A 16,887-nucleotide genomic window follows, 5' to 3' on the forward strand; every position below is an offset into this window, starting at 1 on the left:
GTAAGTTAAGTTCCATACAAATCAAACTTCCAAAAATATTTTGCAAACTCTGGCATATGGCTATGATACAGTATGTACAAATAAAATACCAGAATGGTCACATTTTATTGCTAGTTTGTTTGGTTTTTTTTTTAATTTGGTTAAGGAATTTTACAGTAGTGTATAAAAGGGCATGGGAAGCAGCAAGAAGCACGCGTTGTCTTCTTGTCCTCTCAAAAACCAAGGTTGATTGAGTTTGGTTTGTTTTTAAATACTGTGTTTTCAAATACTGTCACATTAAAAGCATCTCCATATTGGGTCATGTCTGCATTACCCAAACAGGACAGAAAAGCAATAGTGAAAGAAGCCTAGACAATGGCTAACAGGGCTCTATTGGTACATTCCTTCACTGATTCATACTTCCAGAACACAATTATTCATAAAACAGCCAGTCTAAATTTACATAAAAGTCAAGAATTATGAACTGACTTCCACATAAACTGATGTTTCACTCCCCAGCAAGGTGGGCAACTCAATTCACTAATCATGCAAAAAACTCCCAACAAGATCAGTGATACTAGTGAACAAAATTATCCGACTTGGCCCTGATCTAGCCTGCAAGAGAATCCCTTCTGCAGAAGTAATTTTCTATGTTCCAGAAATGCCCTGTGTTTGGAGCCCCTAGTATAAACAAACCCTTAAGTTCGTCCATAGTAAGTAAACCTCACTTACAAAGCATGCGCCGGTAGAGAATGCCGATGTGACTGCACACTCCCATCCTGCTTTTTACATCCTTCTGTTGGTGAGAACACAAAAGGTTAAGGTACCAAGAAGTAATCATGTTCACGTTAGCCAGGAAACAGCCCACAGGTCTACTCTGGGGTTTCCCCACTCGCTCACGCTCCTCACGACCAGGAGCTTTACTCAGGGCACTTCAGAGTGACCCCAACGCAACAGTGGGTGCTGCAACATCAGCAACCCTGTCCAAAAGATCTCCCGTGACCAGTCGGTGAGACCACTAGCACACCGCTGATGGTACCCGAGGCATGAACTATTCAGGTGCTACTCAGGCAGGCTGCATTGTAGACTTCTACCTCTTAAGCATCTGTTAAAAGTTCTTCAATACTTTATTTTTTAAAAATGGATGGGCTCATCTCACAAAATATAATCTGGACGCAATGTAGCAGAGCTAGAAGAATGCTGAAGTGAAAACCCAAGCACTTAGTAGGTAATTGCTCCTGTAGGCTCGTGATATAAAAACTTTCAACTCTTGCCTCTAAAAAGAAATCCTGCTATAGATGGGCATGATTTACCCCTCCTGCTTTCCTCTGACTGAGTCCAAACTAATTCATGGATATACTTAGTTAAAATTAGAAATTTAGCTGAAGCTCTTAACCACTCCTTTTAGGCTCAGTCTCTCATTACAAACAGCTTACTACCAACACAGCCCCTCACAAACTTCCCCTTAAATACGCATAATTTACTCTATCTCAAATATTTACAAGCAGAAGCAGCCCATCTTTACAAGACAGCTTTCTTTCTGCTCTACATAAAGTGCAGCGCTCTAATTTAAGGCAAATTTCAGTGAAATATAAAACGATAGTTTTATTTTAGTATGTACATATTTTAAATTAAAAGCAAGAACTCCCTTGAAAGGAAAGAACGTGAGGAAAATGTTTCCAAGCTTGGGAATTTTCTGGGTTTTACACAGTCCCAATATTATGTCCTATCGACATCTAAATTTGTAGATTTCTTTTCGATAAACACAAACGAAAAAAAGAGGTGGCAATGTGTACAGTAATTTAGCTCCAAGGATCAGTAAAACACTGGGAAAGTGCAGATGTAGTTTTTCCTGTCCCGTAGTTTCCTTTAGCTACAGTAGCATCCATCAATATCACATTTCTAAATATGTATCTTATACATCTAAAGCTAATCTCAGTTCTTGTAATGAGTATTTCTCATCTCCATCTGTGTCAAATTTCTTAAAGCTCTGTGACTCTTGGTCTGTAGAGCCTAGCAGCTTTTGAAGATCTTCATATGATAGTTTCCCATCAGCATCTTCAGTTGCTTTTTCAAACAAATTCCGAAGATCTGCAAAGAGAACAAGGATTTAAAAGTAGCTCCTTTAAGGACACAGGAATATCCATTAAGCTGCTCTTCTAGTTTTATTGCAGTATGAATTACTACCTAGTAATTAAATAAAGCATCCCCAAGTACGTAGCTTGCCTTCTGTGTAGTCACAAGCTGTCAGTAACAGTTTAGGAGAAAAAAAACATGCATGAACATTTCTGGATTAAGTTACATTAAATCTAAAAAAAAAAAAAAAAAAAAAAATCCCTATTCCTGGCCACAACTAATAGCCCATTCTACAACCACTAACTGCATACAGATGCAGTTGTCCTCCACAAAAGCAAGCTCTGGATGACTGTTGCTATACCAACAGCACAGATGATATAAAAGGAAAAGTGTCTATTCATTTCCTGATGCAAAGCATTGCCCTTTCAGTAGCTGAAGAGACTGAACAGCAAGATCCAGAAACCATTCATTTGACCAGGCAGCGTTCTCTTAAAAAGAAAAAAAGGAAAAAACCTCAAAACACACACTCACACCCACTTCATTTTCCTTCAGCACCCTAATCCTTCCCTTGACTTCTCTCCCAATCTCTGGGGCACTTGGTATAATACTTTGGCACTCAATACAATTCACTTATAATGCACACTCCTGTATAAATCACAGTTTCTTTTCTTTCACATGCTGTTATTCTTTTTTTTTTTAAATACATTTAATATATATATTATACATATTAAATCATATTATTATATCAATATCTATGATCCATAGATCTCAAGCTTTTAAAATTGACATCACTTCTCCCAGAATGCCCAGACACACTACCATAATTCCAGTTATACTTAGAAATACTCAGAAACTAAGGTCAGCCTAGAAAGGACATACCTTCGATGCTGGAAATTCCTGGTAGGGACAGGTGTCTCAGCTGTCCGTTACCCTCTGTGTTGTCATCAGCTGACCTTGAAGTCAGCCTTGAAACGTCTGTGGGCTTTGCTGTAGTACTCGGACTACTTTCGACTGTTACAAAACAATCTGTATTAGTCTTACTAATTCCACAACAATTACAGTTAGCATAAACAAAAAAGCCACAATAAAATTAATTAGTTTTATTTTTTTGTGCATCTCAGATGCTGTATGGGATACGAATGCTGCAAAATCATTTCAGAATACAGCATTGTTGTCCCCTTTTACCAGTAACTGGAAGAAGAGAAGGAAGAAAACTTTTTGGACAGTTATACAGCTTTAATCTTTCATGCTGTAATAGGAGATATGTATTTGTAAATGCCATATGATGAATTATGTGGAAGTGCTTTCTACTTCCCAGTCTGAAAATGCTGAACAAGCTTTATTAAGCAAATTACATTAGCCCACCTGGGTTGTTTTCACCTTGTCAATGGAGATATCTATCTTCCCCAACAGCAAGGTCTAAACTGCCAAGTTACTGCTTAGCATATTAACAAGCAGCATAGTTCTATGGTAAAGAAGTATTTCAAGTCTTTCCTCAGCAGCACTTGCACATATACAGCAAAAGTGCACAACTGAGACAAGTCAGCAGAGACACAGACCTTCCCTGTATGTTACACTTAAATTTTGAAAAAGCAAAAATAGATGTTACTGGGTATAAATGTGTACAAGTTAATCACTGTACGCTTTCAAATACAAGCTACCAATGCATGTCAATCCTGCCAGACACAAGGAAAGTCACCTTCAAACTTTTGTAGTCATCTATAGTTGACTGGTTTAGAGCCATCAGTTTCCTACCACTTTAGCTGAAATAACCTTCACCAAAAGTCTTAAGGAACAAATCTAAATCATCCACTTTAATTCTCTGAATTACACAGGGAACCTTCAGGTTTATGGATTACTATTATACATATTACATTCTATATACTATTCTATATTTTTATATATATATATAAATTTTTATTTAAAAGTATTTAATGTTATTTAATTTATATAAAAATATATATACACACACATTATTCTATTTTATATACTATTATATTCTTACCATTCTTTGATGTCTCAATGGGTCTGTCATTTTCTGGCTTGCCTGTGAGAGCACTGATCAGCTGAAGCTTCTCTCTTAGCTTTGATACCTGAGAATCTCTAGTCCCCGTTTCCTGAATATGTAGAAAAAAATGTTCTTATCGAATACCCCTTCAGTAGATAGAGATGATCAGGAAAAAAAAGTAATTTAAAATATGGAAGTACTTCTGAGTGACTTAGAGGTCTCCAGGTTAATCCAGTTTAAAATTATAAAAAAGATTTTAAAATTTTTCTAAAAAAATCAACCTATGGAAAGATGTAAGGAATAAATTCACATGATCTGTAATAAAGCAATAGAATCAGTATCTCAACCTGAAAAGTAAGCAGCTATTTTGCAGACACTGGTATCAAAAGAATCAGACATTTAATTCCGTATTTCTTACATAAATGAGCAAGACTCTGAAAAATCATAATATAAATCAGTCAAACATACTTGAAGCGAGCATTTATACATTCATTAAAATTGCATAATTGTTTTAGATGTTTGTCTGCAGTACTGACTACCTTAGTGGTGGAGTCAAATTGCCGTCAAAGTAAGACCACCACATTTTTTTAACCTTGTTCTTTTTATGAGCAGGTTCCAGATTATAGATTGAGTTCACATCAATCCAAGCCTAGAACTGATAGTGTAGCCAGTTCACTCACCTGTCTTCTTTCCAGAAGATGTAAACTATCCTCAGGAGCTCCACTTTTTATCCCCAGCCCACAATTTGGCCATTCAGTTGGTCTGTTAAACTCACTCACAGCCAGTCATCAGATCATTACCGAGAGGCTGCTTTCATAAATTCCTAGACTCCATCAGTGCAAAGTTTCTTTAAGTCAACCCAATAAAGTTTTTAAACACGAGTAAATGCTGTAACTCCCTTTGCAGTGTGAACCCACAGTAGTTGGGCTAGCTTTGCTGAGTGCATGGCAATGGGTATTCAAATGAGTTGGCTGCCAGAGTCCTCTGTTCCACTGGACCATGGTCTGAACATCCCAAGATTCTTTCAGCTGCACAGAAGGATATTACAGCAGCTCTGCTATGTCATCCCATATGTAGTCAGAATGGGAAGACTTCCAACTACTGCAACTTTTCTTCCATCTTAATTGACCTCCTGTTCCCAATATGGGGTGGGGATAAGCTGTCCTTCAACTCTGGACATCTGGATCAGATGAGCTTGCTTGCAGATCTTTCCTCAATTAAGTCTCATTTAAAGCATGATTATAAAGACAATGACATACAGTGTAATTTGTATTTCCTTACTTTACCTTCAGTTCTTTATTTGAATGAGTTTCATTATCTAGCTGATCTTCATTTTCCACTTTTAGAGAGGTAGTTGCATCATTCCCCTAAAGGAAAAATGGAAAAGAGCCAAGTTTATTCGTGTACTTAACTACTTTCTACAATAGTTTCTTTCCTTCGAATTTGGAACATAGGAAGCAGGAAAAAAAAAAAAACAGGACAAACACATGCTAGAATAAACATAAAAACAGTAGATTAAGTAATTTACCACAGCAACATTAGCATGTTCTTTATTGCTAAACATACAGAGCATGTTCTCAGAGACTGGCCCCAGTACGGCATACAGAAAGCGCTGGAAGGATTTATAACATATTTAGGTTTTGGAGGGAGGGGGCCTGGGGGTTAGCATTAAGCACCACTGAACAATCCAGAGGCACACCTAGCTCCTCAGTGGTCTTAACAGACCCCTTACATGCCAGAGTGCCTTCCTAAAACATAGTTAAAGGGGTTTGTGAACCCTGTCCCATTAAGCAGTCACCCAAGTCTTAAATGTCACAGCATTTCAGACATTTTTCTGTAGATTCTGCAGGGAAGAAACTACTATTTCAGAGATAGTCTTAATGTTGGTTATCTGTTCAGAAATAAGGAACAAATTGCATCCTTTTAAAATGAAATTCTAAGTGTCTCAGGTTTCATTCTGACGTGTTTTTTAGTTAGGTTTGATAAGCTGTACCCATAGCATATAGAAAGTATTGAAACTACTAGCCTAAGTAGACACCCTTAGTCATTAAATACTTACCACACCGGCAGACAAATTCTCTCTTTTGATCAGATTATTCACAGAAAGGGGAGAGTTTTCTAACAGCATGACTCTCTGGCTAAGGTTACCAATGACTGAATCCACATTTAGAAGCTTGATGTCATTGAACTTTTGGTACACCATTACAGTATTATTTAGCTCCTCCAAAGCTGCATGCAGCGACCGGCTTTCCTGAAATATAAAATGAGAACGTGTCCGTTTACTCAGCCTCTGCAACACTCTTGCTATTAACAAGATGGTGAATAACCCAGTTTAACCAGGCAGACTTCAGACTGCTTTCCACCGACACTGCTGAAAACATCCAGCTGGAAACTTCCAGAAAGTTATTCCAGCTTTCAAAGTTTCAAACTGAGATTTTCCTCAGGACTAACCTCTTTGTTGCTACTGTAATCACTTCAGCTGTGCCAGCAAACACAGAAAGCCTATTCATCTAATTTTCCAGGGCAAGCTTAGTAACTACACCAATGATTTTCCCAAGAAACTATGTACTAGGCATATTTATACAGAAGATTCATTTTTGAGGAAGACGTTGAATGTATTAAATGTAAATAAATGCAGTTATTCTATTGCAAGCCATTCAGCTAAACACCCACACATTATCTTTCTTTTGTTGCTGAATCCCTGCTTTCCACACCTCATTACATTGAGGGTGACTCAATACATGCCACTCCCAAATTTGCTCAGATTGGCAAGTACCATAAAAATCCATTTGATGAAAAGCCTTTAGCTCATTTCTGTTTATGTGAGCAAAGTACACCTATGTTTGATATGCTTCAGTCTTTTTACTCCTCACCCAGTTACAATATAAAAACTACTCTGAGTAGGATTTGCACATACACAGGAACAAAATACAGAAAAATTATCTTATATTTCATTTTGAAGGATGCTAGCTGTATTGTTTTGATTAAAAAAACATACTTTTTTGTACAGTACATTACTGCAAAACACACAAAAAAGTTAAATACCAGTGACACTTGTACCAATATTCCTTATGGGAGGGAGAGGAAAGATACCTGTCTGCAATTTTCTGTCTGGTTTTGCTCAATCCTTGGTACAACAGTGGAGGAAAGTGAAGGTATTTGTTTTAATTCCTTCTAAGGAAAGAAATAGAAAATTATGTTACCGAAAACCTGTAAAAACAATACTAAGCTGTTAATAACTGCAAGGCTGTAGCTAAGGTTGTTTTGCTACAGTTATAGTCACTCATGTCTGTTGTGCATGCAGTATTTTAACTAGGCTAACACAGAGTTTTCTCTTTCAAACACAAAGGTCCACATTTATTTTAATTAAACCCCCCAAGTTAGCTCTTCTCCCTTTAATGAAGTATTATGATACACATTTCACTGCTACCATATACAGTCATATCTGCATGTTTTCATTCACTGACTGAATCAAGTTTTTTTGTAAACATGTCTAATTAATAAGAATACTTGCAGATAAAATCTAAAAGTAATGCTGTATTGCCATTTAGCTAAAAAACTTTATTGTCTCAGCCCCAAGTCACAGGTCAGTATAAATACGGTGAGTAGTTTGTGGTAAAGACGGTCAGTAATTTCACCCTTATATGCAGCCTTAACTTAACCAACAAACAGTATTTCAATGTTTTCACCATACCCAGTCACTAAGACAGTGCCATGCAGTAACCTGCATCACACAGAGCAGAGATTCCCAAGGCTCCACATCTGTGTAGTAGGAAGCAAAAATCTGCAGGATAGGAAATATAAAAGCAACCAACAATTCTGGCTACAGAAAAAATACATGCTTGACACCATACAGGAGATGCCACAGAGGGATTACAAGATTAGCAGTATATTAATATACCAACCAGCACCTACTAAAACTTCAAAAGTATTTCAAAGGCTTAAGGCAAAACTCCACACAGTTCTTAAACTTGCTTCATGTTAGGCAGATAACTGTTAAAACATGGTGTCAAATCAGTACATTTTCTTACCACATCATTCTGGAGTATTTCTATCAATTTCTTGTATTCTTCAATAGCTGTCTGTATATTTTCAACATCATGAGAAACACTGGTAAGCGTGCTACCTATGTTTGCCACAGTCTGGAATAAAGAAAATGACAAACATCTCAGCCTTCCTCAAACTGCACTGTCCCAAAGTTTCAATCTGCTAAACACAATGTTTTGCTAATGAAACTGCAGGCAGACTGCCACAAAAATTTGTAAGATTCAGAACTTTAATTGCAGACAAAACTGCAAATTATACCCATCACATCTCCAGGCCAATAAACAAAGACACGCTCTACACCAGGAGAGCTTAAGCTACATAACCAAAATTATGGGTTTGCTACTCCCACTCTCAAAAAAATACAAATGTTCTGGCATTAATTAAAAAGAAATCCTGATATGAGGACATCTTACCTCCTCTCTACATGGAGTATTTGTATTGAATAACAGGATGCTGACACATCCTGCCTTAATTGTCTTTCAGGGCTACCCATCACACACATCATTCACTGCAAAACTAGTCTGACAAAGGTTGCAGATTAGATTTTCAAGCAAGTATTGCTTTTTTTTTTTTTAAATGAAAGAATAGCTCTGAAGCACCAGGAAAGCCCCTGCAAATTCTGCAGGTACAGCCAGTGTGCTGTGACAGCTACCTTTGCTGACTACCCCCAACTGATCCTTCCCATGCCTTCACCTATCTGAACTCCTCCTACCCCCAGCTCTAACTTCAGAAAGAAACTATTCTGTAAAGCTGCACTGGTGTTTTAGCAGCTGACAGCATAGCACCCATCAGACTCAAATTGTCAGCTAGGACATCCACAAACACTAGCAGAAGTTACGGGACAGAGCATGCCTCTATGCTTCTCATTACATTTTTAATACTTTCTTCAGTCATTAAAACAAACGGAACCCATGTAAAAATCCCCCTTTCCTATGACCCTGTTATGCTCATAAGGTCAATGGCACTGCAGTGACCCTGTAGCTACCCAGACTATATTCAAACAATATCCACACAAATCTTCCTCCAGCTCTTCATTTTGCAAGCCTGAACACAAGTTCCATAAGCAATCTCTCTGCCCTGAGGACCTCAGGACACCTTTAGCACCTTTCATCAGTCTGAACCAAAGCCCCTGTCCAAGAGGAACTCCCTCAGTAACCCTTCAGGAATCTACCAGCAGCAGGCAGGTCCCCATTTTCAGTACAACAGTATCTACAGGGGAAAAGGCTTAAGAAAACCAAAATCCTATTCTAAGAATAGCAGCCTTTTCTTCCAAGAAAGGCAGGTAATTCCAAAGACAGCTGAATGCAACGGACAGCTGAGCAGGAGATTTTTCACCAGGGCTATCAAAAGCCAGGCTACACCCACTGAAGTCCTCCTGTGTGACAGGAGGTAGTGCAGCATGTACACAGGGGTCAAAAAGAAGTCCAAGTCTTGAAACCTGTCGCTCTTCATTAACATGGCACTTACAAACCATTAAAACTATTGTATTTAAACCCCCAGACTGTTTTTCTACACTCACCACCTCACAACATACGTCCTTGAAGGATTCCAGCTGTTTTTATTGTATCAGCCTTCCAAAACAGAAATGCAAGGAAGATGGCATCAAGAGAGCAGCAGAAACAGACACCACATCTAACACCTTAATTAGGCTCAACAGCAGAGACCGAAAGAATTCAAATGTTCCCAAGATCCTTTATTTTCATGAAGCGTGACCAAGGATGGACTTATTTCAACATGAAAAAGCCTTGCTGTTCAGCAGATAGCAGCAGGCTGAAACCTGTTGGCCCTAACACTTTGTCATGTAGTGTACTGAAGGGAGTAAGATGACAACAAAGTTTTGTTATATTTACGAAGTAGGTGCAGGCTCCAGACTCTAGGTACTGCCTTAACACTTACTTCTGATATGACACAGTGAATGAAAATCCAACGTGCTCATAACAGCAAATTAGAAGCTTAGGAAGTAGCTTTGTACTCCTCCCAGAAAAAAGAAATCCTAGCAGTCTGATCAGCCAAACCACCCTAATTGCTTTGCATATGACTAGCTTGTTGATTATACATTAATTTTGTAGGGATAGGAAGTGAGAGGTGGAAACCCATAAAAGCCACAAAGACAACTGGACTGACATTAGGTGTTAGCCCAATATAAATGTCTATTGCTAAATAAACAAAACTGCCATGGAAAAGCCAGAGACATTTCAACAAGTCCTTTTTACCAAAACAAACAGAACAGTTCTTCATTAAAGAACGCTCAGCCAAGGCACATGGTAAGACACTGTATTAACAGAAGTCACTTTAGAAGTAAGCCTGTGTTACCCAGTAGGTCCCATCTTCCAAGGCATTGCCAGAAAACCATCCCAGTGCAATTCACATTTTGCTGTGCATGTACTGAACACCAAGAAAGCTCCCATGCTAATGTTCCATGAGTACTGCTCCCAAGTTAGACCCCTACCCACCCCAAAACTCTAAATGCAGAGCCAGATGTAGAACTATATACTGCTCAAGATGAGGAAGTTTTCCAGAAAGCAATCCATCCTCTTTTCCAATTAAAAAAAGCTAAACAAACCACCTATTTGCAAGCAGAGTTGTAAAACTGCAGACAGACTTTTGGCAAGTGTCTTAAATGATATCAAGATTAGCAACCTGGAGGAAAGCAACCAGAAAGATCATCTCCAAAGTAAAGAAGTGATAACATAATACAACCAGGAACAAAACGCTTCTCCAGAAAGGGGCAACCAAGGCCTTAGAATTTTTTATCTGCTATGCATTATCATAGGACCATACAAGATCAAGTATATGAAGAAAAACAAGATGGAGAAGCAAATATTCCTCACATGGAATTAAGGCAGTAACTCCTGTTGTCACTCCTGTCCCCAAGAGCTCAGCTGCAGCTTAGTTGCACAGAACGCGTTTAGCAATAGTCACATTTACAGTACTTGCCTTCTGAAGTTTCTCTACTGTGAGAGGAAGAGAAATCAGATCAGAAGCAGACTTTATGTTGTTTTTGAGATGATTTACTGTTGAGGTCAATAGTGATATCTAAAAACAAATATTTAGAATTAGCCAACATAATCCTGATTCTGACCTTCCCCAATACTAATGACTTAATTTATAACATTAAAATACAAGACAAAAATATATACATACACACAAAAAAACCCTGGCTCTAGGTTTTAAGTCCTGCCTAGGCTACATGAAAAATGTTCTGCCTCTTGCAACAGACACAAGATTTTTTTTTTTTTTTAAACTGAATGAAAGACATAGAAGCCCCTTCTTTTCAATAATGTACCCTCTGCCCATTTTACATTAATCCCCTGTTGCCCAAAAAAGATTTTAAAATTTAAAAAATTGTGCAAGAAGCCTTCACATGGAGAAAACAGTCATCTATTTCTGTATTTAGCAATCAAACCTGCCTGGCAAAACCCAGCAAAGCCATGCAACCTCTCTAGCGGAGTGACAGGCAAAGAAGTTGCACGTATCACCCAAACCTTCTGCTACAGAACAGTGACAATCTAGGTACAGCAGGTTAGATCCCTTTCTGTCAAATGTTTGAACCAGAAGGCAAGTTATTCAATGGGTCTTCACGATTATTTATTCATTCCAATTGAGAGGCTGTCAAATAAATTAAAAACAACCACATGCTGGTCATTCATTTCTAATGCTATCACTTTAAGATCAATTGGTAGCCATCAGTAGTCAAAATGAAGAAAAGTAATTTCTTCTCACATTTGACAACATAAAAGCAGAGCTGATAAAACCCACTTTCTTCTGGTTAAAAACAAAAAGTTGTTTCACAAGCTCCTAATTTTACATTAGGCCAACACTGATCAGCTGGTGTGCAGAGTCTCTGGTTCCACAGCTGTGAATATTGGCTGAAGTAATTCCCAGCAGTGCATCCTAACAATTTATGGGGAAAAAAAAATAACAGTAACTAAATTTTGATCTCCAGAATAGCTGGCTCAGACTGTAACAAGACCCTGAAGTAACTTGAGGGCCTGCAAGAACCATGTGCAAGTTTATTTAACATCCAGGTGCAGATGATAGTATATTAAAAGTCCAATGAAGCACCTAAATACCTGTGGATAATGCATACTATCAGATGCCAAGGAAAGCATGTCAAATTTTCAAATATATTTATGTGCCCCATTAAGCACTTAACCACTGCACAGGACTGAAGAAAAACCAACCTGAGCAGGCACCTCAGTACTCTTAAATTCAATGCAAAGCACCAGTGTCAGGGAGGGTCCCCACACACACATCTTGATACCACTAACTGTGAGCAGCTCTGAACTTTTACCCTCCCAGGTAAGAATTTCAGTACGAGCCTTGCTGGATGCTTTGTTTTAAAGCATGAGCCAATACATCAGCTGAGGAAAGAGCTTTCTGTTAAGTGGCTTAGTTCTAGCCATGTAAACAGAGATAAGATTTACACCAGCTCAGATTCCGAGTGTGTAGTAGCAGATTTTATATTCACAAGACTCCAGTACTTCACTTGTAACAACATCGACTTGCACCGATTCAGGTAACCTCTTTCCATGCTCGTGAAGTCTTTGCAGACACTCTCAGAAACTTGAAATGTCAAATCTCTCATCATAAACATCACAATTATTTGGCAGGAAAAAGAAGAACCGCACAGTTCTCAGGTTCTTTTAAATTCTGCCTGAAGTCTTTCCACCAATTCTGTAATTTCTCCTCTTTGAGCATCCAGTTGGACTGATCGTAACCTTTTTTTGCTTGTTTAATAATGAGGCTTATACTCCATTTTAACATCAAGAATAAAAGTTTAAGCATATGGTTATGGAAGTCCCTAGAGAAAAAGCTCAGTACTGCACTTGAAATTAATTTCTGTAAAAATAGATTTGAATTGAATATTTTGTTATTTTTCAAAACCAAGCACTGATTCTCCTCACCTGTTTATTGATCTCTGTGATATTTATCCAAATTTTGTTTAGTCCCAGTTCTCCAGTTTCAATTTGTTCTAGTTGCTTTTGTTTCTGCACTAAATCTTCATTCAGTTTAGGAATTTCTTGGAATGATGTCTTTTGATTAGATTCCACTAAAAAAAAAATAATTAAATTTGTTTTCAAAAAAACCCACAAAAGTCCACGTAAACAATGCTGAAAGGTAAAAGACAAATTACAAGCAGCAACATCTACAGCAGTGAGAGGCAGCAATAACAGTTTCTACATACGGGTTTATTGCCAGTTCAGAATTAAGTGTTTGTTCAGAATCACAGCTCTTCTTTGTTTTAAGAGTACTAATGTCTGCAGAGAGAACCCAGAGAGACCATACTAAATTTAACACTTTGCAACAGCACTGTCATTCTGGCAAGCCTCGTCAGGTCTTTATTTAGTGCATTTATTTTACATTACTTTCACAGGGGGACATGAAATAGTAATGGGACTGTAAATAAGAACTGCCAACAGCCAGGGCAAAGGAGGCATGTGAAATGAACCTCAGTGTCCTTTTCAAGCCTGCAAAGGGGCTGCTGACGATGAAGTGAATTCCAAAGAGATTAACGTGATTACAGTTGTTCCATGTGACGGAAAGACAACTGAAAAAAAAATACATAAGCTTACACACTAACATCTCTTGGTAAACAAATCAGTAAACAAGGTCCTTGGAAATAAAGTCAGTTATTACTGCAATTAATACTACAGGAAGGAGGAAGCATGCAGCTCAAACCAATTCAAGTGAGGCTCAGAAATGCTGCTCTTCCAGGTCTGCAGTGACTAAGCTGTTCAGCTGCAAGTGCTATTAGGCAATCCTAAATCCCTAGCTTTGGGAAACAAGTAAGTAAAGGTTTTGAGATGAAGATGACGGAGTTCTCCAAAACCTGCACCTCCACCCTGTAACGAAGCACTGGAATGCTCCAGAACAAATCACCATCATTCAGACCACAGACTGCCAAGACCAGTGGGACCTACAAGGTATGTAGCTGGCAGCTCCCACAATAAATTTCCTTGTGTGACTCATCCAGTCAAAAGGAGAAACCTTCAGGACTGCTTCATGCCCATGGTGTGGATGCCCAAAACCACACACCTGGAAAGCTGTGCATCTTCAAAAACCCACTTCGCTTTTCTTGAAGCAAGTCCTAAAAGTAATTTCTAGGTACAGGGCAATCTGCACTGATCACTCAAGATGCAAACAACACTTTTGGTTAAGTAAGACCTTGAAAGGCATATTTTAGCCAAAACAGACTGAGCGCTGTACGTTTGACACAAGCAGTTCACGCTGAATCTGATGTTTCAGAGGCTCTCGTAGAAAAATTATTTTCTGTTTTGCCATTCTCACCATGTACAGTGAGACTGCACTTAAGAGCTTTTTGCAGTGCTAGGAAGGTTAAGTACAATATGCATTCGTAGCATCATTACTAACAACTGAAGGGAAACACCACAATGACTTCCCCTTACTCTCTACGTACTAGAGATGCAAAGAGGTCTTGTTTTTAAAAAGCTCCCATACCATGCTCAGTTTGGTCAAAGGGTCGATGAACATTAACAAATACTGCCAAGGGAATTTGCTCTTATGGGGAAAAAAGTCTGGATGAAGCTTCAGAGGAGGAAGATTCTTTTTCCAAACCTGCTGCAGGACAGACTAAGCCCATGCCTTTGTTTCTCCATCCACCCACCCATATGCAAACGACAAAATTTGAGCAAGAACAGGTCAATGTAAGCAAGACAAAACAATCAGAAGATATGAAGAAAAAACACAATACTGAAGCAACATTTAACTTGCAGTAACACCACAAAGTATTAGAGGTTTTTAAAAGAGCTCGAGACAAGAATGTTGTTTCCCATTTATTTTTGGGGAGAGAAGCATCAGAATCCCTTAGACTGCTTTTATGGGGCTGATCAGAACTTTTTCTTTTTGAAAAGCAGCTTCTTTTGGAAGAGCAGACTCTCAAGCCTGAAGTCAGGAATTTTAGGAATGTATGTACAAGCAACTACAGGCCCACCTAGTCCAGCATCCCTGCTCCTCAGGAGATACAGAGCAGGCAAGAATATACAACACTTGCCTTAGGTTCGCCCAGCCTGCGTGTGGTTCTGGCTCAGAGGACTCCTCAAGTCAAGGGCAGTTTGTCTACTCAGCGCTTTCATGTTTCGAATAAGCAGGTAGGCAACTAAAGCTCTTCATACTGCCCAAAGCAAATCTGAAATATATAGTTACATTTACACTTACTAGTTCGAAACTTCTCCTTTATTGCATCCAGATCCTCCTTGAGAGCCACCTGCATCCAGACTAAGCCAACGCACGCTACCACGCAAGCGGCAAGAATGACAAACGCACATAACGGGTAACAGAATTTGCAGCATCGTAGATAGTCTCCCCTGTGTAAAAGATAAAGAACAGGTTGTGACTATTCAACAGTACCTAAAAAAGTTTTATTTTAAATGCCAATCTATCAAAGGGACAGCGCTGGAACAGCGTATATGTGTTTTAGCTTATAATTGCTAATGAAGAGCTTTTCCATGAATAAATAAGAATATACAGCGAGATCAGGGCTATTACTTTCTCTTCAGTTCGTCATCCTCAGGAGGCACATTTAGTGTATTTAAGAGCAGCTGTCAGTTTTCCCTTAGTAAAATTCCCTGCTCTGCTCACAGACTTACGTTACGAACATCTGCTCGATAGCTTGGAAAGCAGGTTTCCAGAAAGGGCATTAACCGTAATGCTACAACAAGAACTTCTAGATTATCCTAAACTGCGAAAGCCTAAACTTCTCTGCGACACGCCTACTTTTAGTTATCCTTAGAAGCCCATTCATAACGCAGTTACCTAACTGAGAAGTTTATTTACTGGAAAAAGAACATTGTGTCCACAACAAACCCAGCACTGTGTCAGCTTGCAGATACGGGACTGTGCCACGCTGAAAACACGGGGATAACTGTGCTCAGCATTTCACCCAGCTGCTCCCGAGCTGCTCTACAGACTTGGGCTGCAGTGAGCATAGAAGAAAAAAAAAACAAGAAGAATAAAGCCAGAAAACGGGCCAGATCTACTTCTACCCCGAGCCAGGCGACCTGTTGGGCTAGACACACTCAGAACAGCTTCGGGTCTTTCCAGGAAGCCCCCCGCGCCCCACATGCCCGACACCTGCGAAGCTGACCGGCTGAGAGCAACGCAGCCGCCTCCAGCGCCGCCCCGGGACCGGTGCTGAGGCGAGGGGCTCCCGCCGCCACCGGAGCGGGGCCGGAGGCAAGGGGCAGACCCCCAGGCGGGCCGAGGAGGACCGGGCCGGGGGAGCAGCGCCAGCCCCGGGGACTCACTTGCCGCAGCGGCCCCGCGTCCCCGCCGCCGCGAACTCGTCCTCCTCGGAGCTGGACTCGGAGTCGGAGGCAGGCGGCTCGGTGCGCAGCAGCCGGTGGCCCGAGCCCTTCTTGGCGGGCTTCTTCCTGCGACCGTCGGCGGCCAGGCCGATGAGGGCGTTCAGCTCCTTCCGCTTCTTCATCCTCTTATGGGGCGTCGGCGGCGGCGCGGCCGGCGGCTGGCTCCCGCCTCCCTCTTCGGCGGCCGCCGCCAGCGCGCCCCGGCTCGCCAGCCTGCGGCCCGGCCGCGGCTACAGGCGCTCCGCGGAGCCGCGGCCGCTGCTCCCCCGCCGGTCCCGCGGCGGCACGCCCGGCCCCGCTACCGTCGCCCGCCCCGCCCGCGCCATGGCTGCTCCCCGCGCCGCCGCGTCCCGCCCCCCCCACCTGCCAGCAAGCCGCACTCCCATTGGGCGGCGCGGGACCGCCCCGCTCGGCGCTTAAAGGCCCAGGCGCGCCCCCCACGGGGGCTGG

At 40.5% G+C, this 16,887-nt stretch overlaps 1 protein-coding gene across 1 annotated transcript; it reads right to left on the reverse strand.

Annotated features, from left to right (window-relative positions):
• Window positions 1-1,780: 1,780 nt before the first annotated feature.
• EFCAB14 (EF-hand calcium binding domain 14) lies at window positions 1,781-16,559 on the reverse strand (the record flags this gene model as incomplete). Its single annotated transcript, XM_082002634.1, has 11 exons — window positions 1,781-2,070; window positions 2,935-3,066; window positions 4,061-4,172; window positions 5,350-5,430; window positions 6,123-6,314; window positions 7,157-7,237; window positions 8,095-8,205; window positions 11,048-11,146; window positions 13,018-13,163; window positions 15,290-15,438; window positions 16,378-16,559. 11 exons carry the CDS (start codon window positions 16,557-16,559, stop codon window positions 1,895-1,897), a joined length of 1,461 nt encoding a protein of 486 aa, XP_081858760.1. The 3' UTR covers window positions 1,781-1,894.
• Between the last annotated feature and the right edge of the window lie 328 nt (window positions 16,560-16,887).

Source organism: Phaethon aethereus, assembly GCF_964289735.1.
Source record: "Phaethon aethereus genome assembly, chromosome: 8".
Classification (NCBI taxonomy): domain Eukaryota; kingdom Metazoa; phylum Chordata; class Aves; order Phaethontiformes; family Phaethontidae; genus Phaethon; species Phaethon aethereus.